This window comes from Rattus norvegicus, chromosome 14 (genome assembly GCF_036323735.1).
Source record: "Rattus norvegicus strain BN/NHsdMcwi chromosome 14, GRCr8, whole genome shotgun sequence".
Lineage (NCBI taxonomy): Eukaryota > Metazoa > Chordata > Mammalia > Rodentia > Muridae > Rattus > Rattus norvegicus.
This window is the reverse complement of record NC_086032.1, coordinates 38,874,611-38,897,283: the sequence shown is the minus strand read 5'-3', so window position 1 is coordinate 38,897,283 and position 22,673 is coordinate 38,874,611. Positions and strand designations below refer to the sequence as shown.

The window sequence follows — 22,673 nt, the reverse complement described above, 5'->3', positions numbered from 1 at the left end:
TGGTCATTTTTATATAAATTATATTGCAAGCACATTAAGAAAAACAAAGTGGATGTAAAAACAATTATTAAAAGAATCTCTTAAGAAGAGATACCTTTCAAAGTTAGTGATCTGGAAGTGTCAGTTGTAGTAAAATTGATGGTTGGATCTATTAACAGTAGTTTGCTTGAGAATGGTTTTATAAAATCCTAGGTTTAGTAGTAAGTCCTTTAGTAGTCACTATCTATTTGCAGTTAGGTCAGAATATGATGATTTAATTAGTTCAAATAGTGCTATTCAAAGTATGTCTAGGTTGAGCTGGAAATAATGCAGTGTGTTTTATTAAAGTCATGAATGCTCATATTCCTACTTATGCATACCACAAACAATGACCTTTCTCACTAAAGGATATGACAGTAAAATGAGATTTTGTGTGTGTGTGTGTGTGTGTCTCTTACACTAAGTATATGGAAATAAATACACAAACATTTGAACTACTTACATAGGCAATTTTATCTAAACACTGTCACTAAATATTTTATCAAAAGTAAAGCTGTGTATAGAAATTATGCTTTTAAACTGTATTTCTTCTTTTACAGTGTGAAAGCCTATAGGAAAAATGTTTTGGCAAAATGTGTATGTATCTTTCTACTTTACTATATTTAATGAGTTTAAGATCAAAGGTGTTATAATTTGGTTTCTATTTTAGTCTTCATGTACCATGCATTTCATCTCCAAGTTTCATTTTAAATGGGTAAATTTCTATTTAACCATATTAGAGTCGTCATTTTAACTACATTTAAAAATGCTTGTCATTATCTCTTTTCTTATGCAATATCATCAAAAGAAGAATTTTAATTTTATACATAATGAAAAAGATGTATAGTGACTCTCTTACAGTTGGAAGAGAGTGGGAATTGAAGTCTACCTTGCTACATTGATTTTTGGATAGCCTATTTGTGTGTATGAACACAAAAGGCCTTTTCTAAGTGTTTGGCAGAATTTCTGGCACAGGTCTGCCTGAGAGTCTGTATTAAGCTGCAGCTGTACAATATGCTTATCCTAAATGAAAACATTGATAGTCAAGTGGGGGCCTGTGGGTCCTAATGATATGTTTATGGTTTTGATGTTTTCTTGGTGGAATTCTGTAATTTCCTTTGAACCAATTTGGATTTCTTATTTTTCAGTATGGTGGTGATATTACTAGAAAAATGAAACTTTTGAAGAGACAAGCAGAAGGGAAAAAAAAGCTGAGGAAGATTGGCAACATTGAGATTCCAAAAAATGCTTTTATAAAAGTCCTGAAAACCCAGCCTAATAAATGACTCAGGAAAAGCAGGACTTCTGTTTCTTGTAATTTACATTGACAACAGATTGAAAACTCTGAAGTGCTTATTACTTTCAGGGTCTGCAACTATGACCTACTTCAGTGCTTCTCAACCTTCCTAAAGAGGCCACCCTTTAGTACAGTTCCTCATGTTGTGGTAATCCCAACCATAAAATTATTTTTTGTTGCTGTAATTCATAACTGTAATTTTGCTACTTTCATGAATCATAATGTAAATATTTAAAATGAGGATGTCAGATACGCACCCTCTGTGAAAGGGTTGTTTGACCTGAGGTTGAGAAGTGCTGACGTGTTGGTAGAGAAGATCTTAAATGTATGTACGCTACATTGCTTATTTTCTTACGTTCTACTCACGGAATCTCCCCAAAATCCCTCACCTATCTTTCAGATTGAGATTATATTACTACACCCTGCATAGGGAGCTTTGGAAAGTAAAGGAGCTTAATACATTTTAAATATTCATGAAGGCAGGCCTATTATACATTTAATCACAGTGAATCTTAACTTTTTCACATGCTTTTTTCTTTTTTCTTTTTGTTTTCAGTGTTTTGAGACAGGATCCTGCCATGTAGCATGGCTAGCCCAATGTCTTAGTTTATTGCTGTGAAGAGACACTGTGACCTCAGTAACTCTTATAAAGGCAAACATTTCCTTGGGGCTGTCTTACAGTTTCAGTGGTTTAGTCCACTATTGTGGGACTGGAGCATAGTGAGAAGCATGGCGGCAGGCAGGTAAGCATGGTGGTGGAGAAGCAGCTGAGAGGTCTACATTCTAATCTGCAGGTGGCGGCAGCGGCAGCCACACTAGGCTTAGCTTGAGCATGTGCGATCTCAAAGCTCATTTCCACAGGGACACACGTTCATCAACAAGGACACACTTCCTAATAGTGCTACCCCACCTAAGAGTACCATTCCCTATGGGCCAGCATTCACACACAGGAGTTTATAGGTGGTATTTCATGCAGGATTCCTTACACAGGCTAGGTTGACCTCAGACTTGTGACAGTCCTCCCACCTTAGCCTTCTCACTGCTGGGATTTTATAGCCATGTGCTACTATCTTCAACTTCTGCATGGGTTTTCTTCCAGAGACTAAGAGGAGCCCTAATTACATCAATTAACTTTGCAAATCACCTTGTTTCAGTTTTTAGCTCAATCACTGTATCTGATATATAGGAATTGTTACTAAGAAAGAGACTCAAAAGACTGTGTTACCAGACATTTGTTCTGGCTTTTTATGCCTATACATTTAATCAAGCATTTCTGAAACTAAGTTATACATACCGCTTAAGTTTGGGATAGGGCCCCATCTTGTTTTTGACACTCTTGAGTACATTCATGAAAAGTGACATACATTTGATATTAGCACCAGCTGTTAGTAACTGTCACCTAAACGAACCTAAATGACACAACTAATAAGTGGTATAGTTTCATGTTCATTCACAACAAACTGAAAAATGTATTCCTGCAAGAAAGAGTCTTGATTCTGGATTTTACTTTCTGCCTTCTATCTTGTACATACCTAGTAGCAAAAAAGGTTACTGATGTGTCTTCACGTTTTGATGGGATTTTAAAGTGAGGACTTAGAAGTTAGGTAGCCTTAGTTTATCCTCTTATATAAGTTGTCTCACTTCTCCCAGCCTGATTTGCTAGGTAGAAAATACCAAATTCCTACTGCAGTATGTTTTTAAATGGCAATATATTTGAAACTGAGACAATGCAGTTGTTAAAATGTTCTGCTCTTCCATTATTGCTAAGGGAAAGGCAAAACCTGGTACACATGTCCTAATATCCAGTATCTTCAGCGTAACCCTTGCGCTTTTTTAGATTTCGACTATTCTTTAACCCATAATCCTTTGGAATTAACATAGTGCTAACAGAAAACATTTGCAAGGTTTAATTTTAAGTTATAAATTTTGAGTTTATTCCTTTGGGTTCTAGAATCCCAATTTGTATAGTTGTATGACCAAAAAATAATTGCAACTTACTAAATTTGGTATGGGCTGGCCAGTGTGCTGAGTTTTATATACTTTTTTCTAACAGCAGAGGGTAAGATGTTGCCATTTATATCTCCTGGTGACAGACAGAATCCAGATGTTTTTACTTCAAAGGCAAAGATTATATCATTGATTCATGACATCTTCAATGGTTTCTAAGCTTTTTAAGAGTATAGCACTAGGATGCTCCAGTGGCCAGGGAAGTGCGGAGGAGAGAATGCTGTGAGACAGCATCAGTGCTAGAATGAAAAAGATCTCTTTAGACCTTTGGAGCACAGGAGGAATGAATGATACTTCAGAAGAGACCATTAACTTCTCACCATGATGCTATACAGCCAAAGGTGGGGTAATCTCGAGTAAACATGTTACTGCCAAACTCATTCCTGCAGGATTGATGCTACTGATTTGACTGGTTAACTAAAATATGTTAAGGGCATAGGGACTCCTTGAACAAATTGTTTTTGCCAGGGATTTTGTCCAAGCGGTGAGAAGTCCAAGCATCTTAGTGTGACTAAGACGTCTACTAAGGGAAGACTGAGACAGGGTGATAGGGAGGAAGAACACTACTAAGGCTAACTTCACTTTGTGGGGTGCCCATCTGAATGAATGGTGTACCAGTTTTAATATTAAGAAGGGAGGCAGAATAGTCTAAGAGAGATTTAAAACTCAGCTTAATTTTAGTATAACCCAGAATATCCCAATCTGATGTTCTTCAGCAGGCTGTTTGCTCCAAAGAGGTTCCAGAGTATCTATGTACGTGCTCTGGGATGTGAAACCCTATCACACAGCACCTTTATACTTCCATAGTTGTTTGATATCTCCCAAATACATATATGCATATGCATTTTAATATTTATAATACATATACATATAATTTATATGTAATTGGTTTACTTTGATGAATAAGAAACAGCTGTTAAGACATCACTGGGAATTAATGCACCATTATTGGTGGCATTGGTTTGACTGCGTGTATGCCATCTGTCTTATTGTGTGAAGTATTGGTATGCCTGGTACCCTCAGGGACAAGAGGGCATTAGAGGAACCCTTGAAACTTGAACTACAATGGGTTTGTGCGCCACCTTCCCTGCCAGTGCCGGGAACTGAACGCTTGAGCTGCAAGTACCCTCTATCGCTGAGCCATTCTCCAGCCCCCTTACTTTTCCCTCTTAGGCCTTGTCTTCAGTTTCCTACCTATGTGATGGCAACGAATTTGAGGCAAATGTAGTGTCATGAGGACCATTAACGATCTCCCCCATGAATGTGATTTCAATTTTAGAAAGGAAATTAGATAATTGTTTTATTGTAAACTTTAAGTTAAAGATAGAAAACAATATTTTTATTTGCAACTTAATTATGCAAGTTATTGCAATTTAAACGTTTACAGTAATTATTTTAGTACATACTTAATATCTCTTTAGACATATATAAGGATGATTTACAAAATTTAACAATAATCAGAAAATGTTTTTCAAAAGGATTTCTTTACGTTTGTAGCTAAGTATAAAGCTCATAATTGCCGATATAATTATTAAGAGCATTAACCCAGGTCATTAAATAAAAATAAGCATATCTGTAAAAAAGTACCACAGAAGAAGGTGCATAGAAGCATGCACTCACACAGACTTTCTGAAAGGATGTAAACTACTTTAGGGCACTGTCATCTCCTCAGAGTTCCTTGATTAATGAGTAGGACTCCTGATATCCAGATGCTACTGCAGAAAGATGACTAAGGCAACTACAGGCAAAAAGCATGTGTCTGATGCACAAACAAATACCCATTCCAAGAGTGAAGGTCTGTAATGACAGCAGGGTGATATTGGAAAGGCTTGGAGTGTCTTCAAATAAGTCAAAGAGATTACGTCACTAACAGGACCTGAGAGTGCAGAAATCTCTTAAAATGCAAACATTTCACTGCTAGACTCTTTATAGGTAGCCATGGAGCTTCTATACTTTAGAACAGCTAAACAATTTTGGGATCCAATTACTTCTAGGGCCTAGTGTAAAACAGACACATTCTAAATGTGGAATGTTTAACACACCGTGGGCTTTTTCTTTGTAATGAGTCTTCCTATTTTACCATTTTTGTCATATTGCATAAGCAGAAATTTTATCAGTATGGAAAAGTTCTTTTTTTTTTCCCAAGCGGTCAGACTCAGTCTTCTTCAGTCCCCTTCTTTCATACTGCATAGTGGGTCCACAAGTTTATTGTGCACATGCATTAAACCTTAAAGAAAAAACAAAGCATAATTCTAGTTGTAATTTTGTTAATTTTGAACATTTACATAAGAAAAGTTTATAAGACAGTGTATTTCATTCTTATATGATTATAAGGTATACTGGAACTAAGAACTACAATTTATACATTATCTATGTAGATGTGGACCAGAGAAGATCCTCTGGGAGTCCCAGTGCAGCCTCAGTGCTTGTTTGGAGGAGTACTGGAGTGGCTGGCTGGCTGGCAAAGTTGAATATCACCAGTCAATACATTTGTCTAGAAATGTAGGTTATGATTTTATAGCAGTTGCTCTAGTTGGTGACAATAAGTGACCCAGACTGTTGTGATAAGATGGATATCTTCCAAAATACCACCCTATGCATCTTTTGGGGGGGGGGGATGCATATGGTAATATGTGCATATGTGTATGAGTCTCAAAAGTCAATGTCAAGGGTCTCCCTTTACCACTGCTCCTCACTGTTAGAGTTTCTCACTGATTACAGAGACATAAACTGTGAGTAACTGGCTGGTCAGCAAGCTGGACTCACAGCCCTCTGTTAGAAGGCATGCATCACTATGTTCTGCCTGCTAATGTAGATACTGGGGATTGTACTTGGTTCCTCACGGTTGGAAAGCAGGCTCTTTCTCAATTGAGCTATGTCCCCAGCCTCTTGACTGACTTTGGAACGCACAGCTACAAAGCTGGTTAATTACAAGCTTACCCATAGCATACTGAAAATGTTTACCAAACAACACTGCCATTTGCTTGAAATAATTTGGGATGGAAACTTGTTTTTTAAATTTAAGTAGATTTTAATAGCCATTTTACAATTAGCATGTATGCTTTAGAGTGGAAATTTTCTAATGGGTATGTATGCTTGTGAATCATATATTAAAGCCTCTTTTCCAGATACATGTCTGAAGTAGTATGTATCTTTTAAAAAAGAAAATAAAAAGATCTTATAAGATTGTCTTTGATAGAATCAATGAACTAAGTAAAATTTTAATAGTTTGGAAAGCAAAGAAATCAGTTAAGATTTCTAGGCCATTAATACTAAGAAAAAGCTGTTGGGAAGGTACTTAGTTCCTTCAGATAATTGGGTATTGGACTTGGGAGAAAGATGTTGGAATTGCATGTTCCCTGTTAAGAAGGCTTCAGAAAGCAACTGAAAATGAGAAGGCTGAGCTCTCCCACAGCCAGCTGTAAGTCAGCACGTAAGCCATCACAACGCCCAAGACTGGACATCAGAGGTAAAAGTACTTTCAAGTCATGGATTTCCATGTACTTTTTGTAGAGGATCGTCTAGACCTCTACAACCTTCCTAATGCTGTGACTCTAATACAGTTCTTCATGCTGTGGTGACCCTGACCATACAGTTATTTTCATTGCTACTTCATAAATACTCAGGAAAAAGGAAAAGGAAAATCAACACAGACATCTAAGCAACCAAACTGACCTGCCACTTATTGTACACTGTTTAAAGCATGCCTACTGTAGTATCAACCTTAGCACACTGACACGGGTGTCTGACATCAGGAAGCTTAGCCGCAATAGTGGGTGAGAGCTGGAAGGATGAGGCAGAACTCCCAAATGTTACTAAAAGAAACAAAACAACAAACCCCAAAGATCCAGAAAGGACATTACTGAGTTATTTAACCTTGTATATGTGATATGAAACAAAAATACTTCATGTGATTTCAAAGAAAAATGTCATGAAAACCCTGAAAAGTATTAACTGAGAAGCTGTAGGCCTTGAAAATCCTGGTTATTTTGTTAGCATAATGCCAGTTTTCAGCAGGCCTCCTGAAAGATTAAAAGTCCACAGTTACTAAGTTTTATCATTCACTAGAAGTATCTCATATCACATTAAAATTCAATGCTCACCTTTAAAGTATTTCACAGTTTTAACTCTTAACTCTAAAGTAGCATCCTCGTCACATACAAAAATAGTCCGGGGATGCTGCTGGAAAGCGGACACAGTCCACATGTGATTGACGCCTTCCTCGATGGCTTTGTACAGCGCGAACGCCTTGTGTGCACCTGTTATGAGGATCATCACCTGCAGAATCATGAGCATCCCGTGTTAACAGTGAGCAGGACACTCTGTAACAGACAAGTGCGGACCAGAGCTAACACTTTACTACTGATGTATAGATACCTGCCTGGGAAAGAGAGAAGAGCTTCCTGATTGGAAAATAAAGAGCTTATGTGCGTTCAGTGAATAATATATAATACAGGCTAACACCCTAAGTCCCCAGTCCAGCTAAGCAATACGTCCTGTGTTGGACAGCAAGTGCTCTAAAACAACTGCGGTAGAGATCTGAACAACAGCTAGAGGAGCCTGAACTTCATCACCTAATGGGTGTGGTTATCTTTAATGCTGTTCCAAGCTCAGACTGCATTTAAGAACTTCAGATCTCCTGAAACAAAGGACTGCCCTTGCAGCACAGGAGTGAGTTACTTTTGGAAAGAACAGAAGCTGCAAGTTCGTGGTTTTAAATTCCTAGGCACCAGTAAAATAACTCAAAGAACATGCGGGTGTGTTATCAGAAGGGACCTTAGAATTTTTCAGCTATCAGTTCCTCCAAATCTGAAAAAAATGTACATATGCTTACACAGTGTTGTAGTTTTTATATTCTTTTTAATCAGCATTAAAAATATAACATAATGGTTTTTCATTATGACATTTTCATAAATAAACATACTTAAATAATTTCCTTTTTTTCTTTTCTTTTTGAGATAAGGTTTCTTTGTGTAGCCTTGGCTGTCCTAGAACTAGTTTGAACAGAGCTGGCTGCCCTTGAACTCACAAAGTTAATCCTGCTTCTGCCTCCTAAGTACCAGGATTGAAGACATGCTCCACCACCACCACCTGGATCATTTCCACTTTTTTTTTTAAACCTATTCATTTTACATCCTGCTCACTGACCCCTCCCGGTCACCCCCTCCCACAATTCTTCCCCAAACCCTGTTGTCTCCTTCTCTTCTAAGCTAATCGACCCCCACCTCCCACCAACCCGGATATCCCCATCCTGGCACTTTTAGGTCTCTGCATGAGTAGGCACTTCCTCTCCCACTGAGGCCAGACAAGGCAGCCCCTTCTTTATCACTCTCCCCTAATGATCCTGAAAGTCTTCCTTCCTCAAATCCTGATCATATGAGAACATGAATTGCTTATCTTTCTGAATTTAGATTAGTTTACTTAATTTTTTCTTTACAATTATTAAAAATTTGAATGGTTATGGCTCTAAAATATTTGAAATAATTTTATATTCATGTATGCATATGTTATGATTCAGTATTCTACAGTATAGGAAATGAAACATGAATGGATCAAAGTATCTTTATAAAATCATAATTCAAATTAATTTTCATTGGGAAACAACCTTAATTAACATTCAATGCATCACCTCAAAACCATTTGCCTTCTTAAAGCAAAAATTAACTTGTTTGATATAAGGCAAGCAAAAATTTAATGATTTCTAAATTAATTCTCCTTGTCGAACATTATTACCCACAGTGCTGTCCTAATAATGAAATATTTGTTACAGAAGCAACCAAAATGAGATGTGTGGGTGTGTACCACATGCACGCAGTCACATTATAGGCCGATTCAGGGCTTCTCTAATGATTCATTATGTTTGGAGCTTTGGTGCAGGAATGAAAGTCCCTTAGGTCATTAGCCAAAATCTCACAGGAAGTCCTCAGAGGGCAACTGAAACTACTGCTTCTTTTAAAGAATGTTAAATGGACTTTTACTTATTTGTGTGTGTCTATAGCCATCGGCTCCCTCCTTCCAGCGTGTGCGCCTTGGGGACTGAACTATGGGAAACCAATATAGCCAATCCTCCTAAGTGTAGTCAAAAGCACTTTTTATTAATCAATCCCATGGGCTCCAAAACTATGTAGGACATTCTCTCTATACCCCTTTCGCAAATGCCAACACAACCACAGTTACTGTTGTGGTTTGTATATGCTTGGCTCAGGGAGTGGCACTATCAGGAAGTGTGGCCTTGTTGGAGGAGGTGTGTCACTGTGGTGGTGGGCTTGGAGACCCTCCTCCTAGCCACGTGAGAGCCATTCTGCTCCAGTTTGCCTCTGAACAAGAAGTAGAGCTGTCAGTTCATACAGTCCCATGCCTGCCTGGATGTTGCCATGCTTCCGGCTGTGATGATAATGGACTGAACCTCAGAACCAGTGAGGCAGCTCTAATTAAATGTTGTCCTTTAAGCATTTTTATTGAAAACTAGATGAATCTAAAATATTAAGCACCATAATTACTCAACATCAAAGAAAAATATTCAAAACAACATTACTTACCTCCCTGGCATCCATCACTGTCCCCACACCAACAGTTAGAGCCATGGTTGGTACTTTTGATAAATCTCCATCAAAATATTTTGCATTTGCTAAAATGGTGTCCATTGCTAGAGTCTTTAATCTTGTTCTTGATACTAAACTGGATCCTGGCTCATTGAAAGCGATATGACCATCTGGACCTATTCCTTTCAAAAACAGATATGCACACTCATATATACATGATATAAACAAGGTTTCAAACATATAGTATATCATATTTTCTCAAATTTCAACATAGTTATAAAGGTAAAGAAATCACCATAAACACACTTACCTTATTTTAGAACTCAATTCATAATATTAAGATATTTGTATATTTCATTCAGTATCCCATATCTGCTGAGTACACAGCATGGAATGACATGTATGTACCAAGAGCGGGGAGCACCACATTTACACAGCACTACAGGCTTCGAGGGCATTTTCACAACAGACAGTATTTGGTAACTCTGTGGCTACTTCCCTCATGGCCACCTCTTCAGGAACACAAAAAGAAACTGATGTGAAAGACCACAGTTTAGTAAACACTGAGATGCACTCGAATCATAGGCTCCTGACTACTGACTCCAGGGTTTGATATCCTCGCCGTGCTTTGCTTCAGTCCAGTTTAGGTGAGGCAATTAACTATGGTTCCCTTTTAGTTTTATTTCCTCATAAAATAATATAGAATTGCATTAGAAATACCTAAGATACCAGTTTTATATTACAAGCTTTCTGATTTTTCACTGTAATACACACACACACACACACACATACTCTCTCTCTCTCTCTCTCTCTCTCTCTCTCTCTCATCTAAAATAAAATCAAATAAAATGCATAAAATTACACTTGGCTTTACAGGGATCTATGCAAGGTCTTTTCTGTTACACTTCATTTCCTTAGTGGTACAAGAAGAGAATGGTGGATGTTACTGGTTGCAATGATTTCATGACATACAGGTATCAACCACAGTGACCTATACACACCTGCTATATTTTATGATGGCTTTTAAAATATAGAAAAGAACATGATATTCCTTATTTGAAGACAATGGTAATTTCCTTAAAAAAATCAAGAACCTTTAAAAATAAAAGTTTACACACCTGTATCATAGTTGTCAGCATTCTCAAAAAAAAAAAAAAAAAAACAACCAAAAACCCAATTCTCTAAGCAATAAAAATATCTTTTACATCTATACTCCACCTGTTTACTTTAAGGAGACGACAGGTATATTTCACTGATACATGCTATATCATTAAGCTTCTTAGGCCATAGTAAAATAAGCAAGCTATAATCTAGTTTTGAAGAATTAAGAAAAATATAGTATGAATCAAATGTTCTAAAGCACAACAGTCTAGCAGTGATTACTGTGGGGTGTACACTTTTAATAAGGACTTACATATGTTTAATTTTCAAGGATTGTTTCCATTCCTGAGTACAGACCGGTATCTAGCACGTTTTAATTATACTTAAATGTGTTTTCAAATGTATCATTTTACTCTTGGATATACAAATGCACCATGTAATTGTCTTTAGATGCACACAAAAGAAAGGTTAGAGCTCGAAACATAAAACCTTCAGAAAACAAATCAGAGATCCTGTAAGTCTTATTAATGTTTTCATTGGTGACATGGGCCACAGAAAGCACATGGCTGACCTGAGCTTGGTCAAGTGTCCTGTTAGAGGAGCACCACTACATATGCTTTCTGCCACAAATGGCATAGAGACTGATTGATTCCGGATAATGCTTTATGCTCCACTAACTCTGTGGCCCGTACATCTACATTAGGGTCTCAGCATCCTCTCAAGAGCTCACTGGTGAAATTATATATATATATATATGAATGACTTTTGGTCCTATAGTTCTTGTGGTCTTGTGGGTAGTTTGTAAACTTCCTTTGAGTAAGGCTTTTGTGTGTCTCTACTACTCAGAAGTTAACATGACACACAAGAGACATTCAATGAATGAAGAGCTGAATGAATTAATGCACGTTACTTCTCTTTGGTCAGCTCAGCAGTTTCTTCCTGCTATACCTCTTCTGCTCCACTCCTCACTACAGGCTGCAGGGGTCAGGGGGTGAGGATCTCAAAGGCAATTCCTTATGTCCCTATCGTTCTGAGTGAGAGTGGCAAGAGCAAAGCACTGCAAGCTGAAGCAATGGAGTCCTCACTAGAACTGATCCTTATCTGACGAACAGAAACAAAGCAAACACAAACACACGACTAATGACAGCTGCTGCTTAACGTGCCATTGCTTCTGTGAGCTAAGGTTTTTTGGTTCTTTCCAAACACTCAGTGCTTGATCCCCTCTCTAGGTTTTGTGAACTATACCAGAATCATTTCAGTGAACACACTACTAGACCCCCTCTACAAGTTATAGTGTTATTGCCAACAAAAGCTTCACCAATTAAAATATGAAAGTTTTTCCCAGTCTTCTTTAAATTTTATATAAATAAAATATCAAAGTTTAAGATATTACACTTAAGTTTCTTTATCTCTACCTTACTGCTGGGTCCTCCTTAGACACTTAGGATACACCTTACCTTTCTGTCATCATCAGAGAAAGAATGAAAGCTCTCAGAGGATTCGTTTCCTCTTTTCTCTTTCCTACCAAGAGAAAGGAACTCACATTCTAATTCCCTGGGTGGACAGTGGCAAATTTATATTCTTAGACTCTTCTAGTCCTAGGCCAATTCACAGTGCAGGGGAGAACCAATACTGCTTCAAGCCCAGCCTACAGTCTCTATTCCAACTTTACCTTTAATAAAGCTGATATTTTGATCCCATTTGGCACAGTTCTTAGTGTTTTTATTAACCAAACCCTGGAACAAAAGAAGGGTAAGTGGTAAGACCCAGATACCAAGCCTCATCTTAAAAATTCCAAAGACAATAACCTATATCTAGAAATGCAAAGAGTCAAATAAGATTCTTTCATGACCAAGTACATGAGCAACAACCATCAACCCACACAGGAAGGCGAACTCCTCTTCCCACGCACAGAATTACTTTCTGGATGACACAAATAAAACGTCAGGCCCTGGGTCATCAGCCTCCAATGAAAGATGTGAAGAATTTTCTTAAAAATGTTTCCTGGTTTGGGGGTAGTGAAGAAATAACTACAGGACGCTTAAGATCAAGGTGGTTAAAAAGCAAAGCATCAGTAAGAGTCGGTGAGAAGTGTAATTATAATGAAAGGGTGATTCTAACTGTACTTCCCTTTACCTGGAAGGTAGACACGGTGCTTGAGGAATCAGACCAAAAACAAACATGGAATAAAAAGAGAGGAGAGAGAGAGACACGACTTAACGCAATGGGAAATGATGAGTTTCTACCAGAAAGACTGGATAAGAGAGTTGTAGTCTCAGAATGCTTTCTAAATAAGAGCACAAGAGTCTTGATCAGCCATTCTCTTAGCCACTAAGTTAACTGTTCTTGCACTGAGTCTACAAGGGCTTTGTCGCATAGACCCTTCCATAAAGTCAGCAGATTAACAGGAAAAATAAATGTCTATAAATGAAAACATTTTTCAACCAGCCTTTTTAATCATTAATCTCTATAGTGTATGTTTTCACTATAACAGTAAATTGGTAAAAACATTTCTTGGAAAAAAATAAGATAAACTGTTTAGGAACGGTATAGTTTAGGAATTTTATTTTGATATGGAAATTACAAAAGTCTGTTTATACATTTCCAAACATCTGGTATCTGAGCCTTAATACTGGCAGGTAAAATGGAACCATATTTACAAATCTTGAGTATGAAAGTGCTCTATAGGACTACTAAGGTGATATTAGCAAGGTTTATTTAAAATGGATGACATTCTATTTAAAATAAAAATAATAAATGTTCTTGCTCAGACAAATAACAACTCTATCTACACAAGAAAATGAATAGTACTGGCTCTCTACACATAGATAAGAATTCCCTCAGAAGGGTTCAGTCACACTTGGTCATAAAAATAAAGTAAAAATAGTTCGGGAAGAACTACAGGGAATCCATGGACCATGACATTAATCTCTGCGGCTCATGGAAGAGCATTGAAGGGGCCATGAGCCAGCTGCATGCCATGAACCATTCTAAGGCACTTTAAACATGCCATAAAACTCAACTTTCAATGTCGGGAAAGTGAAAATTAATCCTGTCTTACACGGGATCTGGTTACACTGAACTTTAGTAAACTGAACCGGCATACACAGAACCTGGAGATGCCAATGTAAGTCTCACTGTAAAAGCCACCAGCATCCAACCACCTCAATCACACTCAGCCACTTCAACCATGAATCCACTTCACTACAACCCTAGTGCACACAGTTCTGGGAAACTGTCTCATAAATCAGATACAAACCACCGACAGGTAGTTTAGAGCACTAGTATGCTGGTTAAGTACTAAAGACAGATAAAAATGGTTTTGACTTCAATGTACTTGATTTATACTTTTCTGACGGCGACAAACTTCAACTGTTTCATCCTGGTAATAGGGAGCCACACTGTTACAAAGGGACAGACACCTATTTTTGGTACATTTATACACACACAAACATACACATAAATATATAATTTTAATTTATAAGTGGAATTTGGTAAACCAAACATTCATTCTCTTTGGAATTTAAGGCACTCACAGAAATGAACTGGTCTAAGAGTTGGTGATAAAAAGTCTTACGTTGCTTGTGACTGATTTGAATGATCTTAGCGAAATTTGAGTTATCTGATAAAAGTCCACCCATTTCTCATGTGTTTAGCTCTGTTAAGTAGCCTATGCGAGAACAAAATAATCAAACACTCAACACAATGACCTGGCAGAGTATTTTCAGGCTGGGGTAAACTCTCAACCTTAAGATGTAATCAGAATAGTTTAACAGGGATGACAGGGATGGGGACCTACTTCTCAAGGCATAATGTAAGCAGCGTGTTAACTGTTATAATTTTGAGTTTATTTTTACCTTATGTGTACTTTTTAAATGAAAATAAAGTAAAATTGGCATCCTTCTATTTCTGCAGCTGGACATTAACAGTCACTAACAGGTGTCTTTTGCACTATGCAGTGGTGACATTTTTGTTCTTTTTTTAAAAACAATCTTCAAATATTAGCAGACAAATGATTGATGGCAATGTGTTCTTACATACCTCCAACAAAAAGATCTATTCCTCCGGCTTCTTTTATTTTCTCCTCAAATGCATCACACTCTGCCTGCAAATCAGCAGCGTTCCCATCGAGGATGTGAGCATTATTAGGATCTATGTCGATATGCTTAAAGAAGTTATTCCACATATAAGAATGGTAGCTTTCGGGATGGTTTCTTGGAAGTCCTAAATATGAAGTTAATAATAAAAACTCTAACTTTCCCCAAAAGACTTCTTTAAAGTACATTACATTTTAAACTGTTTGGCTTAAAACATGCTTCATATATACATGTGTCACTTTAAATGTCTACACTAACAATTAATTTGTAAACACAGATGAAAATACTAGTATCATTCCCATTTAACAGATGAGCACAGGAAGCACAGAACTCCCCCCAAATCATACAGCTGGTGCAGGGTCTGCAATTCGAACACTGGGAGTCTAATTCACTCACTCAGTCACTACATACTTCTAAAACATGTGCAAACTGTTATCCTTTGACTAGCTTTTATTTTTTGTTTTTGACGTTACAATACAATTACATCATTTCCCTTTCCCTTTCCTTCCATGTACCCTGCCTGTTTCCTGCCTCACTCTTTTAAATTCATGACTTAATGGTTTTTAATTGTTGTTACATATGTATGTGTACATTCATATATTCCTAAATATACAACGACAACATGCTTTGTCCATATTTAATGTTAATTGTACATATATTTATTCAGGACTGACCATCTGATCTGGTATTGAATAACTAATTGGTATGATCTTCCCTGTAGAAAACAAATTCTCCTGCTTTCAGCATTCCTTAGTTCCTGTAATTGTGTGTGTAGCGATGAGGCCCCTTGGGGTTTCACTTTCCATATTAGTGTGTATATTCACGACAACTTTGTTAAAGCCATGCTTAGGCAGACAAGGGTGAGACTTCATGGGTGGAAACCACACCCATAATGTCTATAGTTTTAGAGAACTAATTGCTGGCCACATTCCTCTCATATGCACCCTACATGTATGTAAAGTATGTTGAATCATAACAGTTATCTGACTGTAACTTATACAGATGCTGAAAATATATTCTGATATTTATGCTTCAATAAAGAATTTCTAAGCAAATCATAGATCCTTCCAGTTAAGCAAGTTAACAGATTACACAACTTTGTGGGTGCTAACATGAACAACACTTAATTTAAAAAATAAAAAAGCTATATGAACTACCTTTGCATATGTATGTATCACTTAATTCTCTACAATTATCCTTTAAGGAAAAAGGAGCGAAGCAGCAGAAGGGGAAGATAAGGAGAGAGAAGGGAAAAAAAAAAAGAAAGGAGAGAAAGAATGGCTATGAATGAATTATGAATGGAATGCACCATGTAACAACATAGGTAAGCAGCAAAATGAGTGCACATTTCCAAGTCGTGTATCCATTATACTGTGCTATTATCAATTTCACCACAAAGCAGTACACAAAGGGTCTCAAAATTCTAATGATACATGATATTCAACATGTAATATATAGTATATTCAATGTATCTTACCAACATATTCATCCATGTTAAAAGTCTTCACATATTTAAATGAAAGGTTTCCACTCTTGTGGTATTCTATTAGTTTTTTATAACATCCTAAAGGTGTGCTCCCTAAAAAAGATAAAGTGACCATTTTTAAATAACTTGAACATCTATTTAAATATATTTATAATTAAATTTTTTATGAGTAACATTCTACATTTCAAAATAAACAACTTAAATACAATGTTCATGATAGGCTGAGGTGGTTTCTTTCCAAGATGCTGTGAAATGTCATTAAACCATAATTTGGTTAATAAAGCTGGGAGCCCATCACCATACACGGACGGTAAAGCTATTCTGAACTGTTCTCAGTATTTTGAATTGCTTTTGCAAAGTATAAAACTAAAATCTTTTAGATTAAACACTTGCTGAAAAATCCTGAGTTTTAGTGCGACTTCTGTAGTGACAGAAGCTAGGGTAAGGTAATCTTGGCAGCTCAGGCTTCTGGTTCTTGTTTCTCATTTATCTCCTACGAGTTTCCCTTAAAAGGCTTAGGTGAGAAAGAAAAGTATTGCTCCTTTAAAACAGAGACTACTGCTAGGAGATCCTCAGAGGGAACATGTCACGCTTATGCAGTCATTATTTCATTTTACATGCTCTGTAACATTATTTGATTAATTTAGCAAGCAGGCTTTTGTTTTCTCTTCATAATATGACACAATAAAGATAAGTTTATCATCTTATGGAGGGCCTCCCCCTTTTGTTTATTAAATTTGTTTTATAGTTTTCATTATAACCACAAGAAAAAAAGGCACCTTTACTAGCCTGTGACTTTTTCAGTCCTGGATGGAATAGATTTCTAGCCCACTCGTTACCACAAAACAAAAACATCAGAGAAATAAATACTTTCTGGTGCAGTAGTTAAGACTTAGGCAGTATTTAGCCATCTGTTAGATGTTTAAAAAAAAGTTGCTGGCCAAAACAACAAAGGGGATTGAGGGCTTGAGGAGTAGTAGACTGTCCCCCCTCACTTAAGTAGACAGAGTAACAAGTGACTATAAACAATACCTCAGAGATGCAGAAAGGAGATGATCAACGTGATGTAGCATGTTATCTTATAAGTTACTCATAAGTTATGGATAAACAGATGGATAAAATGCTTCTGTTTTATTTCTAGAAGCACAGGCATCTGATAGACAGCCAGGAGTCACATGATTTAGGATTATCTGAATTTATTTCAGTGTGAGGTAGCCACAAAGGTAGTTACAAAGAACACATTCGACTTCTGTCATTTAATCCGTGTAGTTAAAGGAAACAAATGAAACAGATGATAAAAGTGAACCTGTTCCAGAAATCTCATTTTATTATTGGCTTTGTGATGGTCAACTCTTAACTACACAAGCTGTGCTTAACAGGTGCTTTCTGTGGCTCGAAGACTGTTAGGGCTTTTTCTGTTGAGAAGAACTCACAAGACAGATATGAAGTAAAAAAAAAATGTGATGTAAAGAAAGAAGACCTCAGAGAATTTTAGAGTACGGGAATGATGAAAGAGACTACAATCTTTTTGCCAAAAGAATGATGTAAGAAATCGTTTCACTTGAGTCATGAAGGGCTGGCATTCTGATGACCATAAAGCGATCTGTACGGTAGGCAAAAGATGGAGAAAAGGGTTCAAGGATAACATCTATGTGCCCAGCATGTGGCTACATGCTATGGAAATCCCTTATATAAATCCCAAATCCTGGAAAACTGGCAGGTTCCAGGTTGAAATGATGAATAATTTGCTAAATACCAAATGGCAATGGAGCCAAGGATGTGAAACTGGATGTGTTAGCTCTGAAACATACAGAGGTGTAACAGGGCAGCAATGTGGTAAAGCAAAAGCAGTAAGCCAGAGAGGTCAGGCCTAACCTCGGAACCACAAGCAGCCCAATCTGGGGCAGGCGAGCGCTGAAAGTAAGGGTCCCAGGCAGGTCACAATATGCAGATTAAAAAAAAGTCACTTAAAGTGACCCAGAAATCGCGCTTGGTGGGAGACTAACTTATGTACAGGATGTTGTTTTTAACCTCAAACTGTACGCTCCAGTTTCGGAAGCAGCAGAGACAATCAACAAAGAGTGTGGTATAAAATGCCAGCAAGGGTTTCTCAGCTCGCCCTTGGCAGGTGTACACTTACACATTTAAATACATACGAAACATGCCTAGCGCTCGCTGCTAACATGCACTACTTGGGAGTCTCTCGGTCCCCAACTTACACTATTCCTTCTGTGTCATAACTGAGACAACATCATCGACACAGGCAGCCTGAGAATAAGCCATTCGTGGTGCACAAATGGATGCATGGCTTTGTGGAGCCATCAAGGCCTACTCGAGGGTGCTGATGTGAATGTGCTCCTTGAGTTTGCTTGGGTAACAGAAATACCCCCTTGCCACTCTCACCAGGACCTTCTGTCCTGGACAAAGAGTGAGGAAACAACATAGCCAACCTGATTATCCAGAAAAACGTAATTCCTAAAAATCACCCAAGTGAAATGAATCGTGGAGATAGGTTTTATATATTTAGAATATCTGTGGGGGGATCAGGAGAAAATAGTCTATTTAAATAAAACATGCATGGGAGCTTAAAGTGACACAGCATTGACAGCATTCAAAAGATCGGCAAGCACACATAGCTTTAGCTGCGCTTCAAAGCAGTATTTAAGCTACAATAATTAGGGCTACTTTATCTTTTGTGGATGTAAGGAATCCAAAGCTCGAGGTGTGTAGAACGAATTAACTGCAGCCATTAAAATTCAGTTCTGAGTCTGGGTCTCTCAAAACCTATCAATATAAAAGTACCCAATGGTCACGTGGTACCAACTGGTCATTTTAAAAAGGCAACTCTGAAAAGAAAGCCAAGGCATGTAGTTGGTGTGTGAGTTATTTCTGTGATAAAGCAACAAGAGCTTTTACAATTTCCCCTTGAAAATACTTCTATCAACAGAAGAACGAAAATGAAAAGCCTAAGAAGATAAGGGCTCATAATAAAGGTAGTATGGAGTCAAAAAGCAGCAGTGTGCAATTTAGTCATCACCTGTTAGCAATAAAAGAGCTCAGCTGTGAGAAATCACATGACTAATGAGAGCAGTGTCCTGGAAACTCCAGAGGACTAGGAAAAGGCACAAAAACATCACGGTCATCACTAAAGTCAGGATACTTCGTGAAACTGCAATTTTTGTGGTTGTGGGTAAAACAGAATTTTAACAAGTAGAATCCACCTGTGGAGGGTGCGACAGACTGCATATACTTCTGGCTTTATGTACTAATATGTTCAGAGCTATAGAAAATAATGGAAAGTACTTTACTAAGAAAAGCCCTATTTCTTCCACAACCGTAGAGAATGTGAGTATATAAAAATAAGAAGTATGGTTGATACCTGTTGGTAAGCCCAGTGAAAAGTATCTGTCCTGTCCAGGCTTGAATTTGATGATACGATTGCAGATGTACTTGGCTGCCCACTCACTGGCCAAGTCATAGTTATCAAGAATTACAAGCCTCATTATTGGTGATATACAGCTCTTAGTCCAAGAGGTTGAAACCTATGAAAATTCCAGTACAGAGGACTTTAGACATTTTTCAGAACCCAGTGTATAATATGTTGATTTTTAAAAAGGGCAATACTTAAGGAAAGCATGCACGTATAAAAATATAATCCATACTTATCAAACAATAGTAATAGCATTCTCTTTTGCCAAATAGGCACTGAGCTTTTGGCTCTGGGTTAGGTCATTTAGATGCACACATCAATCCACATAACAATCCTGTAAATTGGGGCTGGGGATTTAGCTCAGTGGTAGAGCGCTTACCTAGGAAGCACAAGGCCCTGGGTTCGGTCCCCAGCTCCGAAAAAAAGAACCAAAAAAAAAAAAAAAAAATCCTGTAAATTGGTTTCAGAGAAACTGGACTCACATGTGGTCACATGGGTAAGTGACACAACAGAATTTAAATTCAAATGAAGTCATCACACTGCACTGTATACAAATATAATATAGTCTCTGATCAAAGCGTCCATCCTTGAACAAAAAGAAGCAACATTCCTTAACTACAAGTCAAGTACTCTAAGGGTTTAGTGCCTTTGAATTACTTACCAAAATCCAGAATGGCTGCTAAAAATACCATAACAATCAAATTTCTGTTCTGTCAAACATGTTTAAATCCCACCAGAAATAACTTTCAGAATCATTCTTTACACACCATTGACCTATCAGATATGCATAAGCGTGCACGCATGCACACACACACACACACACACACACACACACACACACACGATGCAGAGAAAGGATTTTAATAAGATCATACTTGACTAAAAGTACTGGCCTCTTGAAAGAGAATTCACAAAAATGCAAATTTAGCATCGAAGTGTTTACTCTTTTACTTTAAAAAAAAAGTATTACAAAAAATCTGTACGTTCTATATGCAATAACCGCAAGTCAAAGATTTAAATTTCTATTTTCACACTTAAATATGTCAATCACCAATAGCGACCCTTCAATGACATGGTAGCTTCAGCATTCCTGTTCAGGAAGTAGGCACTTTACACAGAACACTAAATCAAACCGTTTCAAACAGGAACAGAACATCTATTAACACATTCAGAGAAACTAAAGAATATTTTTAGGAACAGGACTTGGAATTCCAAAACAGCGAAAAGTATGGTCACTATAATCTAGAATTCTCAGACAATAAGAGATGAACAGCATTTACAGAAAAGAAGGCACAGAGTTTTTAAAACTCAGCTTCACAAGGGAACTCTGTCTCCATTTAGGTCTACCAATAATCTAACATGAAAAATAACTTCAGAGTTACACCAAAATCTCCCCAACTGCTGCTAGCTCTCCCAGATGTGGACTTCTAATACGATTCTTCAGCAAACAACCAGAAGAAAAAGGAATTGTGAGGAAGAGCGATAGAAGTCGGTGTATTTCAGCTTTTCACACGTGCCACGATTTACTCCATGTTAAACACTACGCTAGCCTCCACAGACACAAATTTGATGAGTTGGACCCTGGTGTTATAGAGTATTCCATTAACTTAATAATTTCTAAATCTGTGATTATTCCCCACTTTCAAGGTAGAAACTGTCATTCAAATTCTGCAGATGTTACAACCCTGGTGTTATGTTTTGGAGAGAGCTGGACTTAAAACATGTTTCAAATGTTTTATCCATATGAAACCACTAATAATACTTGTAAAAAGACTCAGGGCCCCTCTCCTTAGCTCCAACAGATCTCAAAAGTTGTTCAAGAACCTGTTAGGTATCACAGGGGATTCTTGGACTTGAGCTAAAACGAGAAAAGTTTCAAGGTAGCAACCAAACGTCAGGCAAGTTGTTTGGTCTCTTTAAAGAGCTGAGTTCACCTCCAAAATTTCTCAGTGAATCCCCCTCACTCAATATAAATTCTCTATATTTATTCAGATGTTTAATATCCTCCTTTTCCATGTTTTGCAGTCATCAGAAACCGAAACTGTCGATGCTTTCTGACTTCAGCATCGTGACCAGGTAGCATTAAAAATTGCCATTAAGGGCTTATAGCAGGTGCTGATTCATTAGGGCAGGGCATCCCCAGGAAACTGACTGAAGCCAAGTCCCTGAACTCTCCATGGGGTGGTAACTTCTACACCACGGAACTTTCACAGCTTTTCTACTAGTGGGGCAGTCCAACAACCCACGCGCGCGCGGGGTGTGCTGAGCTTCTGTAGCACCCTCCCCTGATCTGATGAGTGATGCCCCAGACCTGCGGGCTGCCAGGGCTGGGCAGACAGCGCTGGGCCAGGACTGCTCTACCCTAAGCAGCCGCGGCAGCGTGAGGAGAGGGAGCTGTCAGGCGCTGGAAACCTCCGGTGGCCCAACAGAGGCCGATCTCCTACACCCGGCTCAGGGGCACTAGGCAGGAGCGCCCAAGCTAGACTTCGCGTCGGGCCCCGGGAATCTGCGACAACGAGCCGCGTCAATGCCCCGATTCGGAGCTGTGTCCCCCTAAACTCACCGGCGGACCTCCAGCCTCATCCAACGACGGAACAGCAGGACCTAACACACCCAGCAACCCGCCAGCGACTCCAGCCGGTGAGGATTGAGGAAGCCTGAGAACCCGGATGCAAACACAAACACAGGAAAGGAC

At 38.0% G+C, this 22,673-nt stretch overlaps 2 protein-coding genes across 8 annotated transcripts in view; one reads left to right on the top strand and one right to left on the bottom strand.

Moving 5' to 3' along the window:
* Guf1 (GTP binding elongation factor GUF1) overlaps nucleotides 1–5,379 on the top strand; it is a 19,379-nt gene extending 14,000 nt beyond the window's left edge. For 2 of the 3 annotated variants that reach the window (XM_017599186.3, XM_063273084.1), the window contains 2 exons: nucleotides 579–615; nucleotides 1,167–1,317. In XM_017599186.3, coding sequence (XP_017454675.1) covers nucleotides 579–615; nucleotides 1,167–1,304 — 175 coding nt within the window. In that variant the 3' untranslated portion in view covers nucleotides 1,305–1,317. 3 annotated transcript variants of the gene reach the window in all.
* Nucleotides 4,596–22,673, bottom strand: Gnpda2 (glucosamine-6-phosphate deaminase 2). Of its 5 annotated transcripts, none has more exons than XM_006251036.5 (7): nucleotides 22,542–22,673; nucleotides 19,928–20,090; nucleotides 16,540–16,641; nucleotides 15,007–15,189; nucleotides 9,862–10,040; nucleotides 7,426–7,600; nucleotides 4,596–5,549 (listed from the first exon to the last, which is right to left on the bottom strand). In XM_006251036.5, exons 2-7 carry the CDS (start codon nucleotides 20,049–20,051, stop codon nucleotides 5,488–5,490), a joined length of 825 nt encoding a protein of 274 aa, XP_006251098.1. In that variant the 5' UTR covers nucleotides 20,052–20,090; nucleotides 22,542–22,673; the 3' UTR covers nucleotides 4,596–5,487.